The sequence below is a fragment of the Balaenoptera acutorostrata genome, chromosome 4 (genome assembly GCF_949987535.1).
Source record: "Balaenoptera acutorostrata chromosome 4, mBalAcu1.1, whole genome shotgun sequence".
Taxonomy (NCBI): Eukaryota; Metazoa; Chordata; class Mammalia; order Artiodactyla; family Balaenopteridae; genus Balaenoptera; species Balaenoptera acutorostrata.
The window spans coordinates 63,393,030-63,416,229 of record NC_080067.1 but is presented as its reverse complement, the minus strand read 5'-3'; the positions used below and the strand labels follow the sequence as shown (position 1 = coordinate 63,416,229).

Here is a 23,200-nt window from a genome sequence, read left to right as displayed (position 1 = left end):
TAAGTTTATTCCTAGGCTTTGTTTTTTGTTTTTTTGACACAATTAAAAAAATTTTTTTTAACTTTCTCTTTGTGGTATTTTATTGTTAGTGTAAAAAAATGCAACAGATTTCTGTATATTAATTTTATATCCTGTTACCTTGCAGAATTCATTTATTAGTTCTTGTGTGGAGACTTCAGAGTTCTCTATATAGAGTATCATGTCATATGCAAATAGTGACAGTGTTACTTCTTCCCTTCTAATTTGGATACCTTTTATTTCTTTTTCTTTTCTGATTGCTGAGGCTGGGATGTCCAATACTACGTTGAAAAGAAGTGGTGAGAGTGGGCATCTTTGTTCCTGAATTTAGCAGGAAGGCTTTCAGCTTTTCACCATTGAGTATTATGTTGGCTGTGGGTTTGTCATAAAGGGCTTTTATTATGTTGAGATATGTTCCCTCTCTACCCACTTTGGCGAGAGCTTTTAACATGAATGGATGTTGAATTTTGTCAAATGCTTTTTGTGCATCTATTGAGATGCTTGCTCATGTGCTTTTTGTCTTTCCTTTTGTTAATGTGGTGTATCACATTGATTGATTTGCCTATGTTGAACCATCCTTGTGACCCTGGAATGAATCCAGCATGATCATGGTGTATGATCCTTTTTAAGTATTGCTGGATTTGGTTTGCTGATATTTTATTGAAAATTTTTGTCTATATTCATCAAAGGTATTGACCTGTAATTTTCTTTTTTTTGTAGTGTCTTTGTCTGGTGTTGGTATCAATCAGGCTACTGATGGCTTCATAGAATATCTTTGGGAGTGTTCCCACCTCTTCAGTCTTTTGGAATAGTTTGAGAAGGTTTGGTATAAATATATAAGTTCTTTGTATGTTTGATAGAATTCCCCAGTGAAGCAGTCAGTCCTGGACTCTTGTTTGCAGGGAGTTTTTAAATTACATATTCTATTTCACTTCTAGTGATCGGTCTGTTCAAATAATCTGTTTCTTCTTAACTCACTTTTGGTAGACTGTATGTTTCTAGAAACTTGTCCATTTCTTCTAGGTTTTTCAATTTGTTGGCATATAACTGTTCATAGTATTCTCTTATGATTTTTTGTATTTCTGTGATATTGGTTGTTATTTCTCCTCTTTCATTTCTTATTTTGTTTATTTGGGTCCTTTTTTCTGGGTAAGCTTGGCTAAAGGTTTGTTAATTTTGTTTATGTTTTCAAAAAACCAGCTCTTAGTTTTATTGATCTTTTCTATTTTTTTTTTAAATCTCTATTTTATTTCCTTCCTTCTGCAGACTTTGGGTTTTGTTTGTTCTTCTTTTTCTAATTCTCTTAGGTGGTAGTTTAGGTTGTTTATTTGAGATTTTTCTTGTTTCACGAGGAAGGCCTGTATTGCTACGAACTTCCCTCTTAGAACTGCTTTTGTGGCATCCCAGTGGTTGTTATTATCTTTTGCCTCGAGGTATTTTCTGATTCCTTCTTTGATTTCATTGTTGACCCATTGGTTTTTCTGTAGCATGTTCTTTAGTTTCCATGTGTTTGTTCTTTTCCCATTTTTCTCACTGTGGTGCATTTCTAGTTTCATACCATTGTGGTCAGAAAAGATGCTTGAGGTAATTTCTATCTGCTTAAATTTGTTGAGGCTTGTTTTGTGACCTAGTATGTGGTCTATCCTGGAGAACGTTCCATGCATGCTTGAATGCATGTGTATTCCGTTTTTTTTTTTTAATGTAGTGTCCCATATGTCAATTAAGTCCAACTGGTCTGTTGTGTCATTTAGGACCTCTGTTACCTTATTGATTTTCTATCTGGATGATCTGTCCATTGATGTCAGTGGGGTGTTAAAGTCTCCTGCAATTATTGTATTATTGTCCATTTCTCCCTTTACATCTGTTAGTATTCATTTTATATATTTAGGTGCTCCTATATTGGGTGCATATATGTTGACGAGTGTAATATCCTCTTCTGTATTGATCCTTTTATCATTATATAGTGTCCTTTGTCTTTCTTTATGGCCTTTGTTTTAAAGTCTATTTTGTCTGATAGGAGTATTGCTACCCCACTTTCTTGTCATTTCCATTTGCATGAAATATCTTTTTTGATCCCCTCATTTTCAGTCTGTGTCTTTCACCCTGAAGTGAGTCTCTCAGGCAGCATATTGTAGGTTCTTGGTTTTTTAATCCAGTCTGCCACTCTGTGTCTTTTGATTGGAGCATTTAGTCCATTGACATTTAAAGTAATTATTTATTAGTGTGCACTTTTTTCCATTTTAATCTTTGTTTTCCAGGGGTTATTTTATAGTTTTTCTTTGTTAATTTCTTCTTTTTGTTTTTCCTTTTGTGGCTTGATTATTTTCTTTTGTAGTATGCTTGAGTTCCTTTTTTTTTCTTGCCATGCTGCGTGGCTTGCAGGATACTTAGCTCCCCAGCCAAGGATTGAACCTGTGCGCTTGGCAGTGAAAGCACAGAGTCCTAACCACTGGACCGCCAGGGAATTCCCTTGAGTTCCTTTCTTTTTGTTTTTGTGAATCTATTGTAGGTTTTTGATATGTAGTTACCATATCAAAAGTATGGTATGTTGACCCATAACTATATCTAATTGCTTTAAGCTGATAATCATACAAGTTCAAACACATTCTAAAAGCTCTACATTTTAATTCTTCCCTCCCCAACATGTTGTGATTTTGGTGTCCTGTTTTACGTCTTCATGCTTATCCTTTTGCTGTTAATTGTAGTTACCATTGCTTTTACAAAATTTCTTTGATTGTTTTTTAATCTATGTACTGGCTTATTTAAATGATTTTCAGTCCTTTTATATATTTGCCTTTCCTACTGTGATTTTCCCTTTCCCATAGAGTCTTGCTTCTTTTCTATTTAGAGAAGACCCTTCAATATTTCTTTTAGGGTAGGTTTAGTATTGCTGAATTCTTTTAATTTTGCTTGTCTGAGATATTCTATCTCTTTCTATTTTAAATGATAATCTTGCAGGGTAGAGTATCCTAGGTTGCAGGATTTTCCCCTTTCAGGGCTTGAGTATATTGTGCTACTCCCTTCTGGCTTTATGGGAGTTCCCTTGTAACTGACTTTTTGTTTTTCTCTTGCTGCCTTTAGAATCCTCTCTTTATCTTTACCTTTTGCTGTTTTAATTATGATATGTCTTGGTGTGGGTCTGTTTGGGTTCATCTTGTTTGGGACCCTCTATGCTTCCTGTACCTTGATATCTGTTTCCTTCTTTGGGCTTGGGAAGTTTTCAGCCATAATTTCTTCAAATACATTTTTGATCCCCTTCTATCTCTCTCTCTCTCTTCTCCTTTTGGAATCCCTATTATGTGTAGGTTGGAGTGCTTTATAGTATCCCATAGATCTCGTCTGTTGCTTTCATTTTTAAAAAATTTTTATTTATTTACTTATTTTTAAATTAAAAAAAATTTTTTTTGGCTGCATTGGCTCTTTGTTGCTGCATCAGGGCTGTCTCTAGTTGCAGCGAGTGGGGGCTACTCTTCATTGTGGTGCTTTCATTTTTTTCTTTTGTCTTTCTGTCTGCTATTTTGATTGGGTAGTTTCCATTATTCTATCTTCCAGATCACTTATTTGTCCTTCTGTGTCATTTAGTGTGCTATTCATTGCTTCTAGATTGGTTTTCATACCGACAATTGAATTGTCTAATTTTGATTGGTTCATCTTTATAAAACTTCTGGTTCCTTGTTATAGTGATCTTTATTTTTATTATTTTTATCTGCTTTTATTTATTTCTTTATTTAAAATTATGTATTTATTTATTTTTGGCTGTGTTGGGTCTTCGTTGCTGCTCACGGGCTTTCTCTAGTTGCAGCGAGCAGGGCGTACTCTTCATTACAGTGCGTGGGCTTCTCATTATGGTGGCTTCTCTTGTTGTGGAGCACGGGCTGTAGGTGTGCAGACTTCAGTAGTTGTGGCACGTGGGCTCAGTAGTTGTGGCTCATGGGCTCTAGAGTGCAGGCTCAGGAGTTGCGGCTAATGGACTTAGTTGCTCTGTGGCATGTGGGATCTTCCTGGACCAGGGATTGAACCTGTGTCCCCTGCATTGGCAGGCAGATTCTTAACCACTGCGCCACCAGGGAAGTCCCTGCTTTTACTATTTCCATTTTGAACTTAGGGTCTGTAGACTGGTGAGGTCTATTTTATTATTTGTTCTTTCAGGGGATTTCTCTTGTTTTTTTAAATTGGGAGTAGTTCCTCTGTTTTTTCATTTTACTAAACCTTCTCTGTCTCTCTGAATTTAGGAAAAACAGTTATCTACTGTGGTCTTAAAGGGGTGTTTTTATGTGGGAGTGTCCTTGTGTAGACTGTGTCCAGTATTTTTGGTGTGAGGGCTGGTTTTGGATGCCAGTCATGTCCTTCCTAAGAGTACTCGTCGTTATTTCCTTGATAGAGCGTGTGACTGGTGTCTAGAGTCTGTGCTGGATGTGAGGCAGGGCTTCCTCTTTGCTCTGTGGCTGTCACCGCCCAGTCGGGTGGGGTCTGCTCCCCAGTTTTTGGAGTAGAAGCCTGAGGGTCAGGTTCAATTAGTCTCTGTTGCCCTGCTCCAAAGGAGGTGATTGCTGAAGCAAGTGAGGCTCCTGTGGTCACGGCAAACCTGTGCACCACCTGTGTGGTTCTGTCCAGAAGCATCCCAAGGTCCTGTCACTTTCTGTGTTGTGTTTGTTCCAGATCTAGTGCAAGGCTGTGGCGTGGAATAGGCTGGGGGTTGGGGCATTGTGTCTGCAGGAACTGAGGTGGCTGTGCTCCAGCCTGAGATCTGGGCTGCCTCTGTGACAGACTTCTCCAGGACCTGTCTTCCCCAGATCTAGTGCTCAGCTGCACAGAGAGGGCAGAGCCAGGGTGCTCTCTCTGGGACACCAAGCCTGGCCTATCTGGGTACTCTTGACCTGGGCCTGTCTGCCTGAGATTCAGCACTTAGCTGCTTCACATTCTTGTGGCCAGTGCCCAATGCGCCCACTGACAATGTCTGCCTGACTAGACACTGCCCCCATGTGTGCACTGATAATAGTCTCTGTGGCTCTGCCCAGATCACATCCCAGGCACCCTAGTCTGTCTCTGCCTAAGTAGACTGAATCTTTGCCCTGGTCTCATGCCAGACTATGGTGTGGAGTGAGCCAATTCGGGGCATTAGCCCTTTCGGATTGGGAAGTACAGCAAGGCAGCAGCTGCCAGTGCAAGGCTCTTTCAGACCTAATTGTTAGCAAGCCAGCATGCGTGCAGTCCTCCCAAGTAGAGTCTAGGCTTCTCTAGCTCTTCTGTCTGTCTCAGCGGATTTCCCACCAGGCAAGGGGGCTTGTCTCCTCGTGCAGGACCCCAGGACTGGGATGGGGATGCCCAGCTTGTGGGTTGATCCACTCCCTCCCTAGGGTGAGGGTCTGCCTATGTGAACCTTCTCTTCCTTACAGATCCTTCCCAGGGTAACAGGTCCTGACCTGATGCCTTTTTTATCCATTCTACCTGGTTACATGGAGATCTTTCATGCAGCATTGGTTATGTAGGAGATCTTCTGCCAGTTTCCAGTTAGTTTTCTGTGAGAATTGTTCCACATGTAGATGTATTTTTGATGTGTTTTTGAGGGGGAGGTGAGCTCTACTTCCCCCTACTCTGCCATCTTGATTCCCCTGCTGTAGCTCAATAATATTAAGTATGTTCACATTACTGTGAAAAGGTAAACTATTATTTAGGTTAGATTTTCTTCATCATTAAAAAGAAATCACTTGGGTTCTTTATTTCCATTCCTAGAGGTAATCAATCCTGTGTGTTTCCTATTTACCCATCAGAATTTCATCAGAATTTTTCTCTGCATGTAGAAATGTACCTGATTATTTTTATTTACACAAATGTGGTTATACAGTTTATACTCTTTTGAAACTTGCATCTTCTACTTACTAGTGTATTTTGGAGATGTTTCCGTATCAGTAAGTGCAGAAGATCTGCCATTATTTTTTTCATGGCTGTACATGTTTAAGGTATTTCTTCCATGTAGAGGTTTTATGTTTTATTTAGTTAGGTTTATCAGGTTGTTTCTTTTTTTCATAGAGTGCTTTCAGGGTCAGCTCTTTATTGATTTTTTTCTGTGCCATAGTAAGTAGTCAGTGAGATTGGAACCCAGCTTTTTGTAATGGCTTCGGTCTTGTTGCCTTACCTCCACTGCTTCAGGTTTCTTTCCCCACACTGCTCACCACCATGAGGACCTGATATCCCTGCAGAGAGTCAAAGAAGGTGTGGGATAAAATCTCAATTATTTACCCTAATTATGGAGAAGGTTATTCTGCCTTTATAAAAATTGAGTTAATCATATTTTGGGGTTTTTAAACTTTATTTTGATAAAACATGAGGCTGACAGAAAAATTACAAGAAAAATACAAAGAGGCATCCTTCACCCAAATTCCCTATGTATTTTACCACGTTTGCTTTATCCTTCTTTGCCTCCTCTCCACATAACTACATTTTTCCTCAGCTGTTTGAGAGTAAGTTATATATGTGATATCCCTTTACCCATAACTACTTTAGTGTATATTGCCAAGAAAAACAAGGATATTTCCTTACATAACCACTGTACAGTTTTCAAAATCAGGAAATTAACATTGATACAATAGTATAATCTACAGATCTTACTGAAATTTCATTAATTATTCCAACATGTCCTTTTATAGCAAAAAAAATCCTGGCTGGTGTGTTTTCAGTGTTGTCTCTTGAGTCTCCTTTAATCTGATTACTCAGTCTTTCTTTGTGTTTCATGACATTGACACTGTTGAAGAGGATGGGCCAATTTGGGTTTGTGATGTTTCTCATGATAATCATGATGATTGGCACTAATATCATAGAAATGATGCTGTATTCTTCACAGTGCATCATATGAAGAGGCATGCAATGTTGATTTGTTCTGTTACTGAACTTGTTAGCGTTAGTATTTGGTTAGCCTGGTGTCAGGTTTCTCCACTGTATAGTAACTAAATTTTTCTTTACATTGAGACCATGTAAATATCTTTTAAACCCTCCAACTTGGACTCATTGGTTTTAGCATCTACTGATGATGATTTTTGCCTCAATCAGTGATTATTACTGTGATGTTTGCTAAATGGTGATTTTCTAATTTCATTGTTCATTCTACATTATTTGTTAGCTTTCTTCTGTAAGGAAGGGCTTTTCCTTTTCTCCATGTCTTCCTTTCCTTTCCTTTCCCTTCCCTTTTCTTTCTTGAGTCATGCATTCCAATTTTATTCAATGAGTTAAAATCCTTTAGTATCATCATTCTAGATTTGGCCAGTGTGTTTTCCTTCAAGCTGGCCTATATGTCCTCATCATTCTTTGATGAGGAACAGCAAGATATTCTGGATTCATCTTGTACTTTTCCTGCCCCAACCCTGGAATCAGCCATTTTACAGAGGAACCCTGATTCCTTTGAATGGAGAATGGTATATTTAGAAACTAAGATCTGGGTGGTACATGTTTTCATTGCTACAGAACATTTGTAAAGTAGTGTTATTTTATTTTTAGGTATATTTGGCAACTCTTCTTTTAAGGAAAGTTATGCTTTAGAGACTCTTTTAGGTGGATTGGCTGTTTATAAGTAGCACATTGTTTATTTGATGAAAAAACTTTTGCTATAATGGTGCTGTTCTAATAAGACTTTTAAACTGCAATAATAGATTATCCCCTCTGCCTGCTTTAAAAAATATATTTCAGAGGTGAACTTCAGCCCAGTAAATCATATGTACTATACTTTCTGAATTAGTAGAATCTAAAATAGTAAAAGTTTTAAACTGAAAGTGATTATAATTTTTTTAACCTCAAATACGGTTTTCTCAGTGCTTTGTGACATACTACTAACGAAAATTTATCAAGAAAAGTTTTAAAAGAATTATTCTCTATTTAAGATATAAGCTGAGGCTTTGGAACTATGTAAGGACACTTTTGGCTCTGGGAAAGTTGTAAACTAGAAAAGAAAGCTCTTTGAAGTTGGCTTTTTTGAATGGAGTGTATCTAATTGATACTTTTGATTTTCTTTCTCATCTGTTGGCATGAACATGAATAATTGGATGTTAACTCTGTGGACTTGGTAGCCATTTATTTTCTGTCTTTGTGAGCTAACATTAGATTTCAGTTAGGAACCTCAGCCCTGACCTTGGGCACACTCTTTAATGTAGTCAGTCAACAGCCAGGTTTACTGAGTTCCTAAGGGTCAGAGAGCTTTGTATTAGGCCCTGATCAGTGTGGTCTCTTCACTCTTCTAAGTTTGTCTGTCTTCAAGATAGGATTTGTCATTCTTACCCACCTTTTATTTCTCAAGGATTTTATAGAAATTCATATAGTTGAGAGGAAGTAGTGTGAGGATTCAGTGTGGCTTTGAGTCAAGTAGGCCATAAAAGTGCTGAGTGTGAGCTGCATATATAGGTTATGAAGTAGTTTAAATATGTGGCTTTCACATCTCTCTTAGGTTCCACAGCTACCTGGGGAATTATCTTTATAATCTAATACCCCTCTGCTTTTTAGGTTTCTTATAAGGAACAAGTATGTATATGAAGTATTTCATATCTGTTATGATGCTTAAGATAATACACATATATCACTACCTAAACATGGCTGTCAGGATTTAGAATTATGAAAAAATTTAGCTCACCTGTCATTACAATCCCCAATGTATAAATATTTATTTTTGAATAAATATATATTGCTCAGCCAATATATTATTATGTACAATGTCAAACATAATAGAAGTGTTAAAAGAAAGAGGTAAAAAATAAATAGAAGTTCTAATGGTATCTTCTGGTGTCTTGATGGATCTTTGGAGATTAGTATCAGGATAGGTTGGTATTCCATTCCCTATAATAGCAACAGCTGCCAAGTAGGTCAACATATCTGTATCTGAGTGTTAGGGACACACTAATTAATTAAGGCCAAAACATAGGTTTTAATATTTAAAAAGCAGCTGTTAATCACTTCTTAATAGCTCATTGAGTTTTAAAATGATGAGTCAAATTGGGTCTCCAAAAGGAATCTATGCAAGTGTATCCTACTCCAAACAAAAGTAATATATGGAAATTTGAGCTGAATAGATTTTCATTTAAATGAAACTAAACTCTAAAAAAATTACAAAAGGTGATATTACACACACCTATGTATATACATACCCAGCCAGAAAGATTTTTAGGAAATATTTGACAGAATGGTTCTTTGACAAAAAGATTGATCATAGGTTTTCTGTAGCATAGTCATTATGTGTTTTCTTTCTTTGGAATTCTGTCATGTGGTGATTGTTGAAATTATATCTTTCTATTCTCTTCTCAGGTAGTAGATTCCATGGATGCATTAGATAAAGTTGTCCAGGAAAGGGAAGATGCCCTAAGACTTCTTCAGACTGGTCAAGAAAAAGCTAGACCTGGTGCTTGGAGAAGAGACATCTTTGGAAGAATCATCTGGTACATAGTGGCTCTTCTAAGATGAGAGTGAAGTCCCATGCCTCATTCCCCATCCAGTATCTTTTAAGAATATGAGATATATTAGCTGTATCTAATATACAGAGAGGTCCCAAACCCCTTTTGAACTTCAGGATATGAATGAAGGTAGCTGTATCTGGTAGCCAGGCATCCCATTCCCATGATTCAGTTATTTATAGGTTCTTTATAATAGTGGTTCTTAATCTTATGTGAATCAAATGACCTTTTAAGAATTTGATGAAAGTTATAGATCCTTTCCCCAGGAAAAAGTTACATATGCACATGTAATTTTAGAGGGTTATAAATCCCATGAAGCTAATTTTAGGACACACCTATCCTCTTTGCCCATTAAGAACCTGGAACTATTAAAAAAGAAGTTCTCCAGGAATAAGGCCACGTGAACTGGTCTCAGTTTGCTCCCATTGCCATTAAGATAGGCCCTAGTTCAAATTTTGAATAAAATAAACAGTTTATTTTCATTAAATCTTTCCACCTTTGTGGCATCTTATCCCCTATGTCCAGTTCCAAAGTCCTGTCAGACGTTGGGAAAGGATGTGATAGTAAACATTCACACTGAGGTATAAGTAATTGAGAAGACCCAGTGTATTCTCTCTTCCAGGGGTTTATTTGCATTTGGGTTGAACTACCAAAAGGAAGCATCTTTAGTAAAATTTTTGTCATCAGTCAGCAAGATGAGGAAGGCATTTTGGGTGGTTGGAGACCTTCCCTGTACTCTTGAAATTACACTACAAAATAGCGCTTACGCATTTGGTAGATTCTTTTAATGGAGTTTGCGGTAATGGGGCTGCTTGGAGCCAAATTTAGGGGAGTGGCTGTGTTGTCTGTAACTGTGTAATCCAGTACAGAAGAGAGAGGAATTGCCAAAACATCTGCCTAAGAACTTTGATCTATTTTATTTTCTACTAAACTTTATTGGGATTAATCCAATTGAGGCCAGTTAGGAAAGGGTGAGGATACGGGTGAGAATGTATGTCAATTTTAGAATCTGTAAGAGTGCTATTCTCATTAAGGTTTAAAAATTTTTGCTTTTTAACTTTCCTGGAGTTAAACAAAGTAGCGAACAAAGCAGTTATATCAGGACTTCCCTGGTGGTTCAGTGGTTAAGATGTGGCGCTTCCAATGCAGGGGGCTCCAGTTCAAATCCTGGTCTGGGAACTAAGATCCCACATGTTGCGTGGCCAGAAAAAAAAAAAAAAAAAAAGCAGTTACATCATCTTTCCAATGTAGCTTATTAAATGAAACATTATAATTCCAATGCCTTTTCCCTAATTTTCTGTTGCATGTTAAAATATTTAAATTAGCCTTTTAAATGCAGAGATTCTTCAAAACATTACATCTGAATTTTTTTTTCTGACAAAAAATCATGTGGCAGTAATGTCAGAGAATACTTTTTGGATGTGTCTTTCCCTTGGTTGTTGAAAAATAGTGGTAGACTATCGTCCTGACGAACTGAGGGGATTCCTGATGAACTGAGGGAATTCAGTACCTTTATCTATTCCGCTTAAAGCAGTGTGGTTCATTGCTGCAGTGGCACTGCCTGTCAAATTATATACTAAATGCCAAAATTACAAAGAGATTGGAACTTAGGCTTCTGATATTACAGATTAACTCTGGATTTTTAGAGAAGATTGGTTATATGCCCTGAGATTAATCCTTCTGTTACTTTTTTAATTGAAATATTTTCAAATAAATGTTACAGTATGAATTCACAATTTCCTTTTTTCCTACTCAGCATTATGATTTTTTAGGTTTTGTTATGTTGAGGTAGATATAGATAGATATCTATGTCAGTTGGTGCAATTTACTTACATTTTAAAAACAAAACATATACATGTAAATATCAGTGTTTCAAATTATATGTTTACGTGTCTATGTGTACATATATAAAATTAGTACACACATATATATGTAGTAAAAGTACAAAATATATCTGGTAATGATACACTCCTGTTTACGGCTAGAAGCTATTGTGAAAGTAGAGAACTTAAGCTGTGTCTTTAAACTTTTATATATATATATTTTTAAAAGTAATCTGAAGCAAACATTGCAAAATATTAACATCTGCAATTTTGCAATGGATTCATAAGTGTCTTATATTTAAAATATAAAAATTTTTAAATCTTTAAAAAGCCAATTACATCTCATTTTATTGAAAACATATTTAGTTCAAAGAAGGCTGAAACTCTGTAAAAAGTGAAAATGTATTAAATGTTTTCTGTAGGGTGATACCTTTTTGTTTTCTTGGCAGGCACAAGTTCAAGCAGTGGCCTATACCTTGGTACCTAAATAAAAGATACAATAGAAAACGATTCTTTGCAATGCCCTACGTGGAACGTTTTGTCAGGTGAGCACAAGTACCGTTAGTACTAAAATGTATCTTTACATCAGATGACGTGTGTTAAGCTTTTATATAACTAATACATGTTCATTGTCAAAAAACTAGAAAAATCAGGTAAAAAAAGAAATTAAAGTCTTAGGTAATTTCACCATCCAGAAGTAGCTACTGTTAACATTTTAATGTATATCCTTTCAAAAGTTTTGTTGTCTTTCTATTCATAAACCTCTGTGTAAGTAGATGGTTAAATCTTTTTGGATTGTTAAAAGGAAGGTCCACATACTTCAGCTGCATAGAATGTGAGCTCATGTTATTGCAGGGCTGGTGAAATGAAATAAGCAATTGAAGAAATTAACTGCACTGGCTTTTCCTCCTCGCTGTCTCCAAACCTAATGTGCAATTTGATCCTTTTGTCCCTTAGCTGTACTGGGTGAAGCTGTAAATAACGTGACTTTAATGTATGAGAATTTATGAATGCAGTGTCACTTTTACAGGCCTTAAATATATTGTTTTTGAAACTACCTTTAGCCTTACCTTCAGAGCATGCAGCATAATCTTCTGAATGTTCTTAAGAATAGCAAACGTTTATTCTTTCACATGGGTTTATTTATTTATTTATTTTTAAATTTATTTATTATTTATTTATTTATGTCTGTGTTGGTCGTTTCTGCGCGAGGGCTTCCTCTAGTTGCGGCAAGCGGGGGCCGCTCTTCATCGCGGTGCGTGGGCCTCTCACTATCGTGGCCTCTCTTGTTGCGGAGCACAGGCTCCAGACGCGCAGGCTCAGTAATTGTGGCTCACGGACCCAGTTGCTCCGCGGCATGTGGGATCTTCCCAGACCAGGGCTCGAACCCGTGTCCCCTGCATTGGCAGGCAGATTCTCAATCACTGTGCCACCAGGGAAGCCCAGGGGTTTATTTTTTTAAATGGCCAAAATTTAGTTGGAGCAAAGACTGATGAATAGAATGCGTAATCTGATTTCAACTTTGTTTAGTCTTTATACTTAATTTATAAAGTAGCTTATATATTTTGTATATATATTTTTATCTCTATCCAAATATAACCCTTATCTCAAATTTCTGTGACCTCCCCCATAGCACTGGCATACTGTAGTTATTCAGTACCTTTTTTTTTAAATATAAAGGCCTTTATTTCACCTTCACTCTGGAATGAGTTTTGCTGAATATAGAATTATTATTACTTTTTAAAATAAATTTATTTATTTTATTTATTTATTTTTGGCTGCATTGGGTCTTCGTTGCAGCGTGTGGGCTTTCTCTAGTTGCGGCGGGCAGGGGCTACTCTTCTTCGTTGTGGTGCACGGGCTTCCTATTGCGGTGGCTTCTCGTTGCGGAGCACGGGCTCTAGGTGCACGGGCTTCAGTAGTTGTGGCTCGCGGGCTCTAGAGCACAGGTTCAGTAGTTGTGGCACATGGGCTTCCTTGCTCCGTGGCATGTGGGATCTTCCTGGACCAGGGTTCGAACCCGTGTCCCCTGCATTGGCAGGCTGATTCTTAACCACTGTGCCGCTAGGCAAGTCCCTGTACCTGTCTCTTAATTGTATTGTTATATTTCAATTTAAGCACAGTAGAGGCTAGGCATCCATGAATTTATCATTTGCAATTTTGATAATTCCGAAGTGACCTTAGAGGTCAACATAATTTAGCTGAGGCACAAAGGCCTAATGCCCTGGGATGCTGATAGGTAGAGGCAAAGTCAGAGTGGCTAGTCCAACTAGCACTAAGCGTCATCTCTCAGCATGGCTTTATTCTCTCAGTTGTAGGGGAAATGATGTTAGACTGAGTGCTATTTGAAATTAGGGAATTCCTAAACATCTCAGGGCGTATCTCAGGATGTAAAATATCTCATGTATTCAATAAAATTACATTATTTCTAAAAATAAAGGAGAAAGCCCAGGCTGTTAGAGGCTCACAGGTCTGTTCTTTCTTTCCAGTCAGGAAATAGGAAGGAGAATTGGTGTAGCGTTACAGATGCTTTTTTCTTTTTTTTTTTTTTATAAAGCTATTCTTTTTTTTTTTAAATTAATTTATTTATTTATTTTTGGCTGTGTTGGGTCTTCATTTGTGTGCCAGGGCTCCCCCTAGTTGCGGCGAGCGGGGGCCACTCTTCATCGCGGTGCACGGGCCTCTCACTGTCGCGGCCTCTCCCGTTGCGGAGCACAGGCTCCAGACGCGCAGGCTCAGCAATTGTGGCTCACGGGCCCAGTTGCTCTGCGGCATGTGGGATGGCTCCCAGACCAGGGCTCGAACCCGTGTCTCCTGCATTGGCAGGCAGATTCTCAACCACTGCGCCACCAGGGAAGCCCACAGATGCTTTTGATTTCATGTTTCTTTGACTTGTGTAGGTTTACAATGATTATTCAAGTTTAATAATATACATTACACACCTAATATAGAGACGGGCATGACTGAGGTCTTTAAGTGATTGATCTGGACATATATTGACAGTACCGAGTAACAGGGAAATAGTTTTGTATAAATTGCTGTTATGCTTTTATTTACCTAGATTGAGAACTGAGAAACAAGCCCGCATCAAAGCAAGGAAGAGAAGTTTAGCAAGCAAGAAAGAAAAGTTTCTTCAGGAAAAGTTTCCTTCCACATCTTTCTGAAGCCCAGAAGTCAAGTCTTGTCTAAGATATCTGAACTCTTAATTTACCATTTTGTTTTTCTTGGATTACAATCTGCATACAAAAGTAAATACATATTAAGTGGTTTATAAATAACTTGTGTTTTTAGTCAAATGACTGTCGACTGTTTTAAGTGTTATTATGGCATGCTAAATCTGGAAGTGGTCAAAATCAGGTATAAAGTTCAGATTAAAAATTCCCATTTTATAAACTCTGACATCTAAGCAGACTTTTAATCGCCTGTATCTTAGAGTGGGAAAGTGATATCAACTGCTATAGCAAAGGCAATAAGGTCATTTTGGAATTCAGGTAACCTTTTTACTACTATTGTTACTAGATATGAAGGGGCTGTGGATTCTACTGTTAATAAACAGTGAGTACTTCCATTCAAAATAATGATAAATACATTTAGTACTTAAAGTAGCAAGTTACAACACAGCAGTCCAAAAAAAAAGTATTTCTGGAATGGCTAGTAATTTTTATTTAATTTTAAAAGCCTAAGGTAAAAAACATAGGCAGTAAGTTTTACTAGTCAATAAAAAGCAATTCTACCATAAACAGAGTTGGAAAGCATTTTACTGAAAGCAAAATATTTAGAGAAAATAGACATTTATACAAAATTATAAAATGCTTGTAATAAGAATAAGTGCATTTCAAGGAAAGCACAAACTTATTTTAATTTACAGAGCCAGTTAAAGCCTTAAAAAATTGAAGTGGAAATTGAAGTATGCAAAAATGTATAAACATTCTACAAAAGATGGTTGTTCTTTTCCTGAGTATACTAAAGCTATGAAACATAAGGTAACATAGAAGGTAGACGTTTGGGAACTCTTCTCAAGGGCATTTCCTTTCTACACACTGCTTCCCTCCTTCTTCATATTCTTGTTTGGAAATCCACATCTGCTGAAAGGTGCCCTGTGAAATGGAAAGAAAAAATTACCTATGTACCTTTCTATTAGAAAATTTTTTCTTTTAATATCTTCATTATCACAACTCCTAATTTTTGAAGAACTCTTAAACCCCTCCCCAAATAGTACTCAAATTACACCCTTCTTTTTTCTGCCCTCCAGAACACGCAAAGACACTATTTAGTCTTGCCCAAGTTTATACAGAATATTAAATCTTTCTGTACTGTCATGAGAATTTAGAAAATGCTGGGAAAGGAAGATGAAGAGTTTAGCTACGATGGACTGATTAAGGCAACAACAGAAATTTGTTGGAAGGCTTGATCCTAATACAGCATTGATGAAATGTTCTAGCATTTGATTAATGGTTAACATTTATAACTCAAACTAGGATAAAGTTTTACAAGTACACAAACGACAGTACACATGCACTATGCAAAATAAACAGAAGGTCAAAGGAGGAAAATGACTAACGGAGGAAGGAACCTGGACTACATTACTACTAAGACATGTAAGCGGGAGAAATCCATTCCCTATGATTATTCAAGTGGATTCATATATTGTATCCAGTTTTGAACTCTGATCTATTAAAAGACTAGAAACAGAACATAGACCAGAAATATATAAATGGAGAGTTACAAACATTTAATAGTTAATAGCTTTTTAAAATGTTTACCATAAGTACTTAGTGACATTTACTTTGGCTGCTCTGAGGTGAAGGGGAAATCCTCCAAATGTAGGGTGCAGATAAGTACGAGGACTTCCTCCTGATTCACGGTAGGCACCAGTCCAAGCAGCATGCAAACCCCAACACCATGACTTCACCATTTGCCCCAAGAACCAATTCCTGACTTCCTCTACCTCACCAACAGGCCAGGGAGCAACCAGAACCCAAGAAGGAATGATTTAATTTTAAATGTGCTGCAGATAAGTCCTGACTAGTGCCAGTGGGAGTACTGTTAAAAGAGGCGAGGATAAGTTAACAGATGCCCGCCTCTGTGTGAGAGGGGAAACTGTAATTAGGCTGACAATACCCGCTAATAAGGCATTGAGGCATTTTGTCATTTTGGAACATGTAAAACTGGTATCAGGTCCTCTACTAATTTGATAGCTAAAAAATGCAAAGATAAATGATCCATGGGGATTTTTATTCTTTCTACTAAATTTAGTATTTTCAGTGATACATTTAAGTTAAATAAGAAGCTTCAGCTATTTTGCAAAGTAGTTTATCTACTAACCAAAGAAGCTAGAATGGAGCCGCCGATCCATGAACTAAACCTCCGTTCCACTGTTGTATTGTTTGCAATCAGTTTCAACCGCATACTCTAAAATAGAAAGGGAAGAATAAGTATTAGGAGGATCAAATAGAACAAGTGGCTCAACTTAGGAAATTCAAGTTATGACTTTTTAGTGGCTCTGGTTCAAGCACTAATTACACATCATTATTTTGTAGTAGCCAGATTAATAGTAGGCATAGGTTGGACTACTGTATAGGATTTTAAAGTACTTGGATTATGTCTTGTAATGTGTAGTTTAATAAGAAATTATATAAACCTTACAAAACTGCGTACTAGAGAGCATGGCATTCAGAATTTAATCCTAAAACAGCAAAATAAGTACTCAACACTTACTATAAATCAGGTACTGTGCTAAGTGCTTCAGATATTATTTCATTTTGTCCAACACCAAGTGTAATTATTATCCCAACCTGCTGCCCTTTCTGTAGTGCTCCTCAACTTGCTGACTTACTTTTTCTAGGCCTTCAAAATCCCTCCTCTCTTAGTTCATCCCTCATATCTTAGTTCACCCCTCCCTATTCCTCCCTGCCCCCATCCAAATCAAAACACAGACGTAAGATCTCAGGAAAGTTTATTCACACTGCTTTCTTTCAAGTTAGTGTTTCTGTTCTGCTGGAACACTCTCTCAATAAACATGGTTTTATGGCTCAGCACTATCCCTATCTCACTTCCTGTATGGAGAGATTTTCCCCCTACCTAGGAATTTGCTTCTGGGGATAGTTCTCAAATTGTTGATACTTACAAATTATTCTATATATGAACATACAGTTTGAGTCTTTTTCACAGTGAAATAACTGTGTATGTAGCAGGGGTGGAGTATGTGGAATGGGAGGGAGGGGTGCTGAGAGCAGGAGGGATGAATACAGGGTTTTGTAGGTGAGGAACTGGTTGATACCTATTACGATGGATTTCATTACATTTTAACTGCCTCCTAAAAGACAAGGATAGTATCTAACTGGTCTTGACCAGACCTTGGACAGCCCAAGTCTATATTCATTATTCTGGGACTTTTATGAAATCTAATGATTAGTACTGTAATTTAAGGTAAATGCCAGATCAGTCTATATCTCCAAGAATGTAAGGAGGTATCAATCTTGTGCCTATATCAATACTTAAATAACAAATAAAATGTGGCATATATAAAACAGTCCTTTATATGAGAAACCAAAGGCTATCAAGTACACAAATTCTATAGATTCTGTTAGGGCCTATGTAATCTCTAATAAAGTTTTTTAAAATGTAATATTTATTGCAGAATACCTTACACAAAACTACTTGATGGAAGTTTAAAAATCTAAAGACTATGACTACTACTCTGTTACTGATGTACCACGTAAACTACCTTCTCCCTAAACCAGGTTCTTCTGTCCTTTTGAAAGTTATCACGGTGCACCAAGGGATGTTTTTAAAACATAAAAGCTCTTCAGTCCTCTGCCAAATTTTATCTTGTAAGTCTGCTATTAATATGTGACATGACCTGGTACCTATCTCTGTGGGTTGAACTGTATCCTCCAAAGAGGTATGTTGATAATCCCTGGTCCCTGTGAATGTGACCTAATTTAGAAATAGAGTCTCTGCAGATGTAGGGTGGACCCTTAATCCATTACAACTAGAGTTCATTTAAGAGGACAGACCCACAAGGGGAGAATGCCATATGATGACGGAGATAGACACTGAAGTGCTATAACTGCAACCCAAGAAACACCAAGGATTGCTGGCAAATCATGAGATGCTAGAAAGAGGGAAGGAAAAATTCTGTATGTTTCAGAGAGCATGGCCCTAATGACATGTTGATTTCAGACTTCTAGCTTCCAGAACTGAGAGGTAATAAATTTCTGTTGTTTTAAGCCATCCAGTTTGTGGTACTTTGTTACAGCAGCCCTAGGACATAATACACCATCGTGCTCATCTTTCCAGCCATATAGCTCTCCCCACTTCTACACAGACTATAAGCCAACGGCTTCAAAATACTAGAATATGCCATCTTCCCTTCATATTCTGCACATGGTATTCCCTCTACCTAGATGTCCTTTCATAAACTGCCAACCAGCTGAACTCCTATTCATTCAAACAGCTTCTTCATGAGGCTTTCCTCTGACACTCCTAGGGAGTTAAGTGCTTGCCCCTCAGTGTTCTTAAGAGTGCCTGGGGGCTTCCCTGGTGGCGCAGTGGTTGAGAATCTGCCTGCCAATGCAGGGGACACGGGTTCAAGCCCCGGTCTGGGAAGATCCCACATGCCACGGAGCAACTGGGCCCGTGAGCCACAATTACTGAGCCTGCGCGTCTGGAGCCTGTGCTCCGCAACAAGAGAGGCCGCGACAGTGAGAGGCCCGCGCACCACGATGAAGAGTGGTCCCCACTCGCCGCAACTGGAGAAAGCCCTCGCACAGAAACGAAGACTCAACACAGTCATAAATAAATAAATAAAAGAACGTGAATTTCTTTAAAAAAAAAAAAAAAAAAAGAGTGCCTGGTTGATGACATACTGAACCACTTAGCACGTTACAGTTTTTATTTTCTGCATGTCTACTCCTCGTAACTGACTAAGCCCTTGGTGGGAAGGGACTATATTTTCTATCCTTAGTGCCTAGCAGACTATAGGTACTTAAGTATGGAATCAATGAATAAAGTGAGATTCAAACAGTACAAGAGTAACTAATAGATGTCATCTAGAAAAATTTGATTAATAAGGGGTATTAACTTTAAGTAATACCATACCAGGCAGACACAAAATACCATCAATCTACTGAAAAACAAGCTATCTATATAAAGTTCCACCAGCAGTGAGGATACGTATGACAGAAAAATACCACTAAAGAACAAACAAAACTTACTGGGGGTGTTTTCTGAGAGAGTTCGCGATTCAACCTGTCAGTAAAGCTCTGAATTAGCGTATTTCCTCCTGCCACTATAACGCTGCCATAGAGACCCTGGGATGAAAACAAAAATAAATTAGTTCCACATGTTTCCAACAGTTTTAAACACAACTACAAATAAAACCATGTCTTCCAGTACAATTTTCCCTTTTTTAATTTTTTACTTCTACATAGACCTAGTAGTTTAATCAAGTGGTTCTCAATCCTGGCTGCACATTCAACTCATTAGGGAGCTTTAAAACACCAATGCCTGGGGGCAATTAAATAAAAATCTCTGGGGATGGGGTCCAGGAAAAGTTTTTGTTGGTTTATTTAAAACTCTCCAGATGAGGGCTTCCTTGGTGGCGCAGGGTTAAGAATCCGCCTGCCAATGCAGGGGACACAGGTTTGAGCCCTGGTCTGGGAAGATTCCACGTGCTGCGGAGCAACTAAGCCCGTGCACCACGACTACTGCAGCCCGTACGCCTAGAGCCTGCGCACCGCAACAAAGAGTAGCCCCCTGCTCTCTGCAACTAGAGAAAGCCCGCGCGCAGCAACAAAGACCCAACGCAGCCAAAAATAAATAAATAAATAAATATATAAAAAAAGAAAACTCTCCAGATGATTCTACTGTGCATTAAAATTTAAGAATCACTATCTTAAAGCAATTATTCTACAATCCAATCATAATTTTCTGGCAGATAGCTGCCAGTATTTCATTAGAGGTATATTTCATAATTACATCATCTCAGAATGCACATCTAGAAGTTAACAATGTTTAAAATTAGACAAGGTTTAATGATTATGGTGGATAATGCATACTCTGACAATAGTCCCGGCCAAAATGACTGCTACCTTGCTCTTTTGCAGAGATGAACTTTTTCAAAATCCACGTGCTGAGGCCTCCCCCGCCAAAAATAAATTCACAGTAATAAGGAGTATATTTACCTCTAATCTGCATGTATGCATCACAAAGTTAAATGTCAGCCTGCTTTTTTAGTGGCTAAATTCATATTTAAAAAATTTATTCCAAATGTCTAAATCATCTAACTTTTGAAAGAGAAAATGGAATACAGAAGCATCTCCTCTGCAATCAACAATAGTTTAAAGGAGAAAACTCAATAAAAAACAAAGTTAGCAATGTCTTACAGTAAATGTAGTTCAAATCAACTGCCTTTCCCTAAAAAATTGCATACTTACAACCCCATTATCCTAGAAGCAGCACATCCCTGGCAGGTAGTTAGTTGAAATAAAGAACATTTTTCATAACTACCCGGAAGTCTTTTTTGAACAACATGATTTTTTATAGACCCTTAGCTATTAGCACTATGCTCTAAGCAAATGAATTAACTCAAAGAAAATCAAGGCAATACGTTGGCTACAAATTAAATCTAGCGTTTAAATAAGATATAATCTATCTAATAATTAGTATGGTATGGAATATGGAGTTAGTCCTTAAAACTTGGCAAGAGGGTTTCCCTGGTGGCGCAGTGGTTAGGAATCCGCCTGCCGACGCAAGGGACACGGGTTCAAGCCCTGGTCCGGGAAGATCCCACATGCTGCGGAGCAACTAAGCCCGTGTGCCACAGCTACTGGGCCTGCGCTCTAGAGCCCGCGAGCCACAACTACTGAGCCTGCGTGCCACAACTACTGAAGCCCGCACGCCTAGAGCCTGTGCTCCGCAGCAAGAGAAGCCACTGCACTGAGAAGCCCACGCACAGCAACGAAGAGTAGCCCCCACTCGCTGCAACTAGATAAAACCTGTGTGCCCCAACGAGGACCCAATGCAGCCAAGAAAAAAAAAAAAAAAAACTTGGCAAGAAATAAACTGATGAAACAAACAGCTTGGCAAAGCACAAAAAATATGAAGTTTATATCTAAACTCCATGTAAAAGTTACATAATTTAAACCTTAAACCACACCTTCCTGAAAAATAAAAAGTAAAACTGTACTATGTACATTAAAAATCACCAATAATCTATATCTTGGTATGTCACGTTTTAGGAAATCTCTAGAACAGCAGTGTCCAAAAGAACGTTCTGTGATGATGGAAGTGTTCTACATCTGCACTGTCATAAAGCAGCGACTAGCTACATTTATAATGTGGCTAGTGCAACCAAAGAATTGAAATTTAAATTTATGTTTATTTTAACTGAATTGCCACATGTGGCCAAAAGCTACCACACTGGACACAGCTCTAGAGTTTTGCATTTTTCCTTTTCTAGTAGAACTTCATTTTTTTACATATTTTTATAAAATGGACTTCAAAGTCAACGGCCAAAGTTGCCAACTTAAATAATGATGGCCATTATAAATAATGGGGCACTAGATTGCCCTAAAAGATACCTTTATGCCATAAACGAGACTGGCACTTACTGGTCTGATATCAATGTCGCACATTCCAACACTTGTAGTGACAACATGACTGACGCCCAGCATTGTATTTCCTGATAACCCCTATAAGAAAACAGAAAAGAGTAGTCACACAGAAGACCTTCAAACAATAAAGCACATCCAAAAAAGTTTAGTCAGTCTTATTTAGGTTTTGTAATTACAGAGATCTTTAAAGGAAAAACCAGGCTAATTATAAAAATAAGCTTTTATACCTTTACATTGGAAGGGTCAAATAATCCTTCAGGAATCTTTAACCGTTCTGCTCCAAAATCACAGTTGTAGCCATTGGGGAATTCATAATGAACAGTTGGCATCTGTGCGGCTACTCTGAAAACATATCAAACAATATTAAACAAAAGACAAAAACAATCCTCTTCAGAATTATAAACTACTAAGGAATCATCAACTTATAAGAAAGCAGAGTGGTAATATCTTATTTTCTTTTAAAATGTTATTCAGTATTTCTTAACTTTTTACCTTTAGACCAGTTAAGCATATTCTACATTTTTTTAAACTAAACAAATCAATTTCTTTCCTCATTTATGAAGTACACAGTTTAAAAAAATTTTTTTTTAAATTTTTATTTATATTTGGCTGCATTAGGTCTTCATTGCGGTGTGCGGGCTTCTCATTGCAGTGGCTTCTCTTGTTGCAGAGCATGGGCTCTAGGCGCACAGGCTTAGTTGCTCCACGGCATGTGGGATCTTTCCGGACCAGAGCTCAAACCTGTGTCCCCTGCATTGGCAGGCGGATTTTAACCACTGCGCCACCAGGGAAGTCCCTACAGTTTTTTTTAAATTGAAGTACAGTTGATTTACAATGTTGTGTTAGTTTCTGGTGTACAGCAAAGTGATTCAGTTATACATTAAGTATACAGTTTTTTTTAAAGATTAGTATGAAGGTTTTAATAAGCTATTAAGTTTTAAGTCTTGCAGAAAAAATAAGAAAACATACTGTTCATCGTAAGTTGAATCTGATACTTGAAGTACTGAGGCTTGAAAATCCTGGATAACACACTATGGATTTTAAAAAAAGGGTAAGAAACAAGATTATTGAGATTTGTCTTTCAGTCTATACTTTTGTAACATTATTTTAAAAACACTTTTCTTAATAAAACTGTACCACATTCCTGGATGGCTAACTCATTTCAAGGGTATAAATTTACCCAGTAAGGACTCTGAGCATCAAGAAACCCAATTCTAAACACTCGCATTATAAGCTAAATTATATAACATTTAAATTACAACTGTTATGGAAAAATGATGAGATAAAAACAAGTGGGAACCCTTGTACCCCA

The 23,200-nt window shown here is 37.6% G+C and overlaps 2 protein-coding genes across 4 annotated transcripts in view; one reads left to right on the top strand and one right to left on the bottom strand.

Moving 5' to 3' along the window:
- MRPL47 (mitochondrial ribosomal protein L47) overlaps window positions 1-15,367 on the top strand; it is a 24,964-nt gene extending 9,597 nt beyond the window's left edge. For both annotated transcript variants that reach the window (XM_007195381.3, XM_028162101.2), the window contains 3 exons: window positions 9,301-9,431; window positions 11,719-11,814; window positions 14,331-15,367. In XM_007195381.3, the coding sequence (XP_007195443.2) occupies window positions 9,301-9,431; window positions 11,719-11,814; window positions 14,331-14,433 (330 nt within the window). In that variant the 3' untranslated portion in view covers window positions 14,434-15,367. The remainder of the gene's footprint in view (window positions 1-9,300; window positions 9,432-11,718; window positions 11,815-14,330) is intronic.
- The window catches only part of ACTL6A (actin like 6A), a 26,962-nt gene continuing 18,771 nt past the window's right edge, over window positions 15,010-23,200 (bottom strand). For both annotated transcript variants that reach the window (XM_007195383.3, XM_007195382.3), the window contains exons 9-14: window positions 22,858-22,919; window positions 22,116-22,230; window positions 21,886-21,966; window positions 19,489-19,584; window positions 16,595-16,681; window positions 15,010-15,366 (exon numbers count right to left, since the gene is read on the bottom strand). In XM_007195383.3, the coding sequence (XP_007195445.1) occupies window positions 15,286-15,366; window positions 16,595-16,681; window positions 19,489-19,584; window positions 21,886-21,966; window positions 22,116-22,230; window positions 22,858-22,919 (522 nt within the window). In that variant the 3' untranslated portion in view covers window positions 15,010-15,285. The remainder of the gene's footprint in view (window positions 15,367-16,594; window positions 16,682-19,488; window positions 19,585-21,885; window positions 21,967-22,115; window positions 22,231-22,857; window positions 22,920-23,200) is intronic.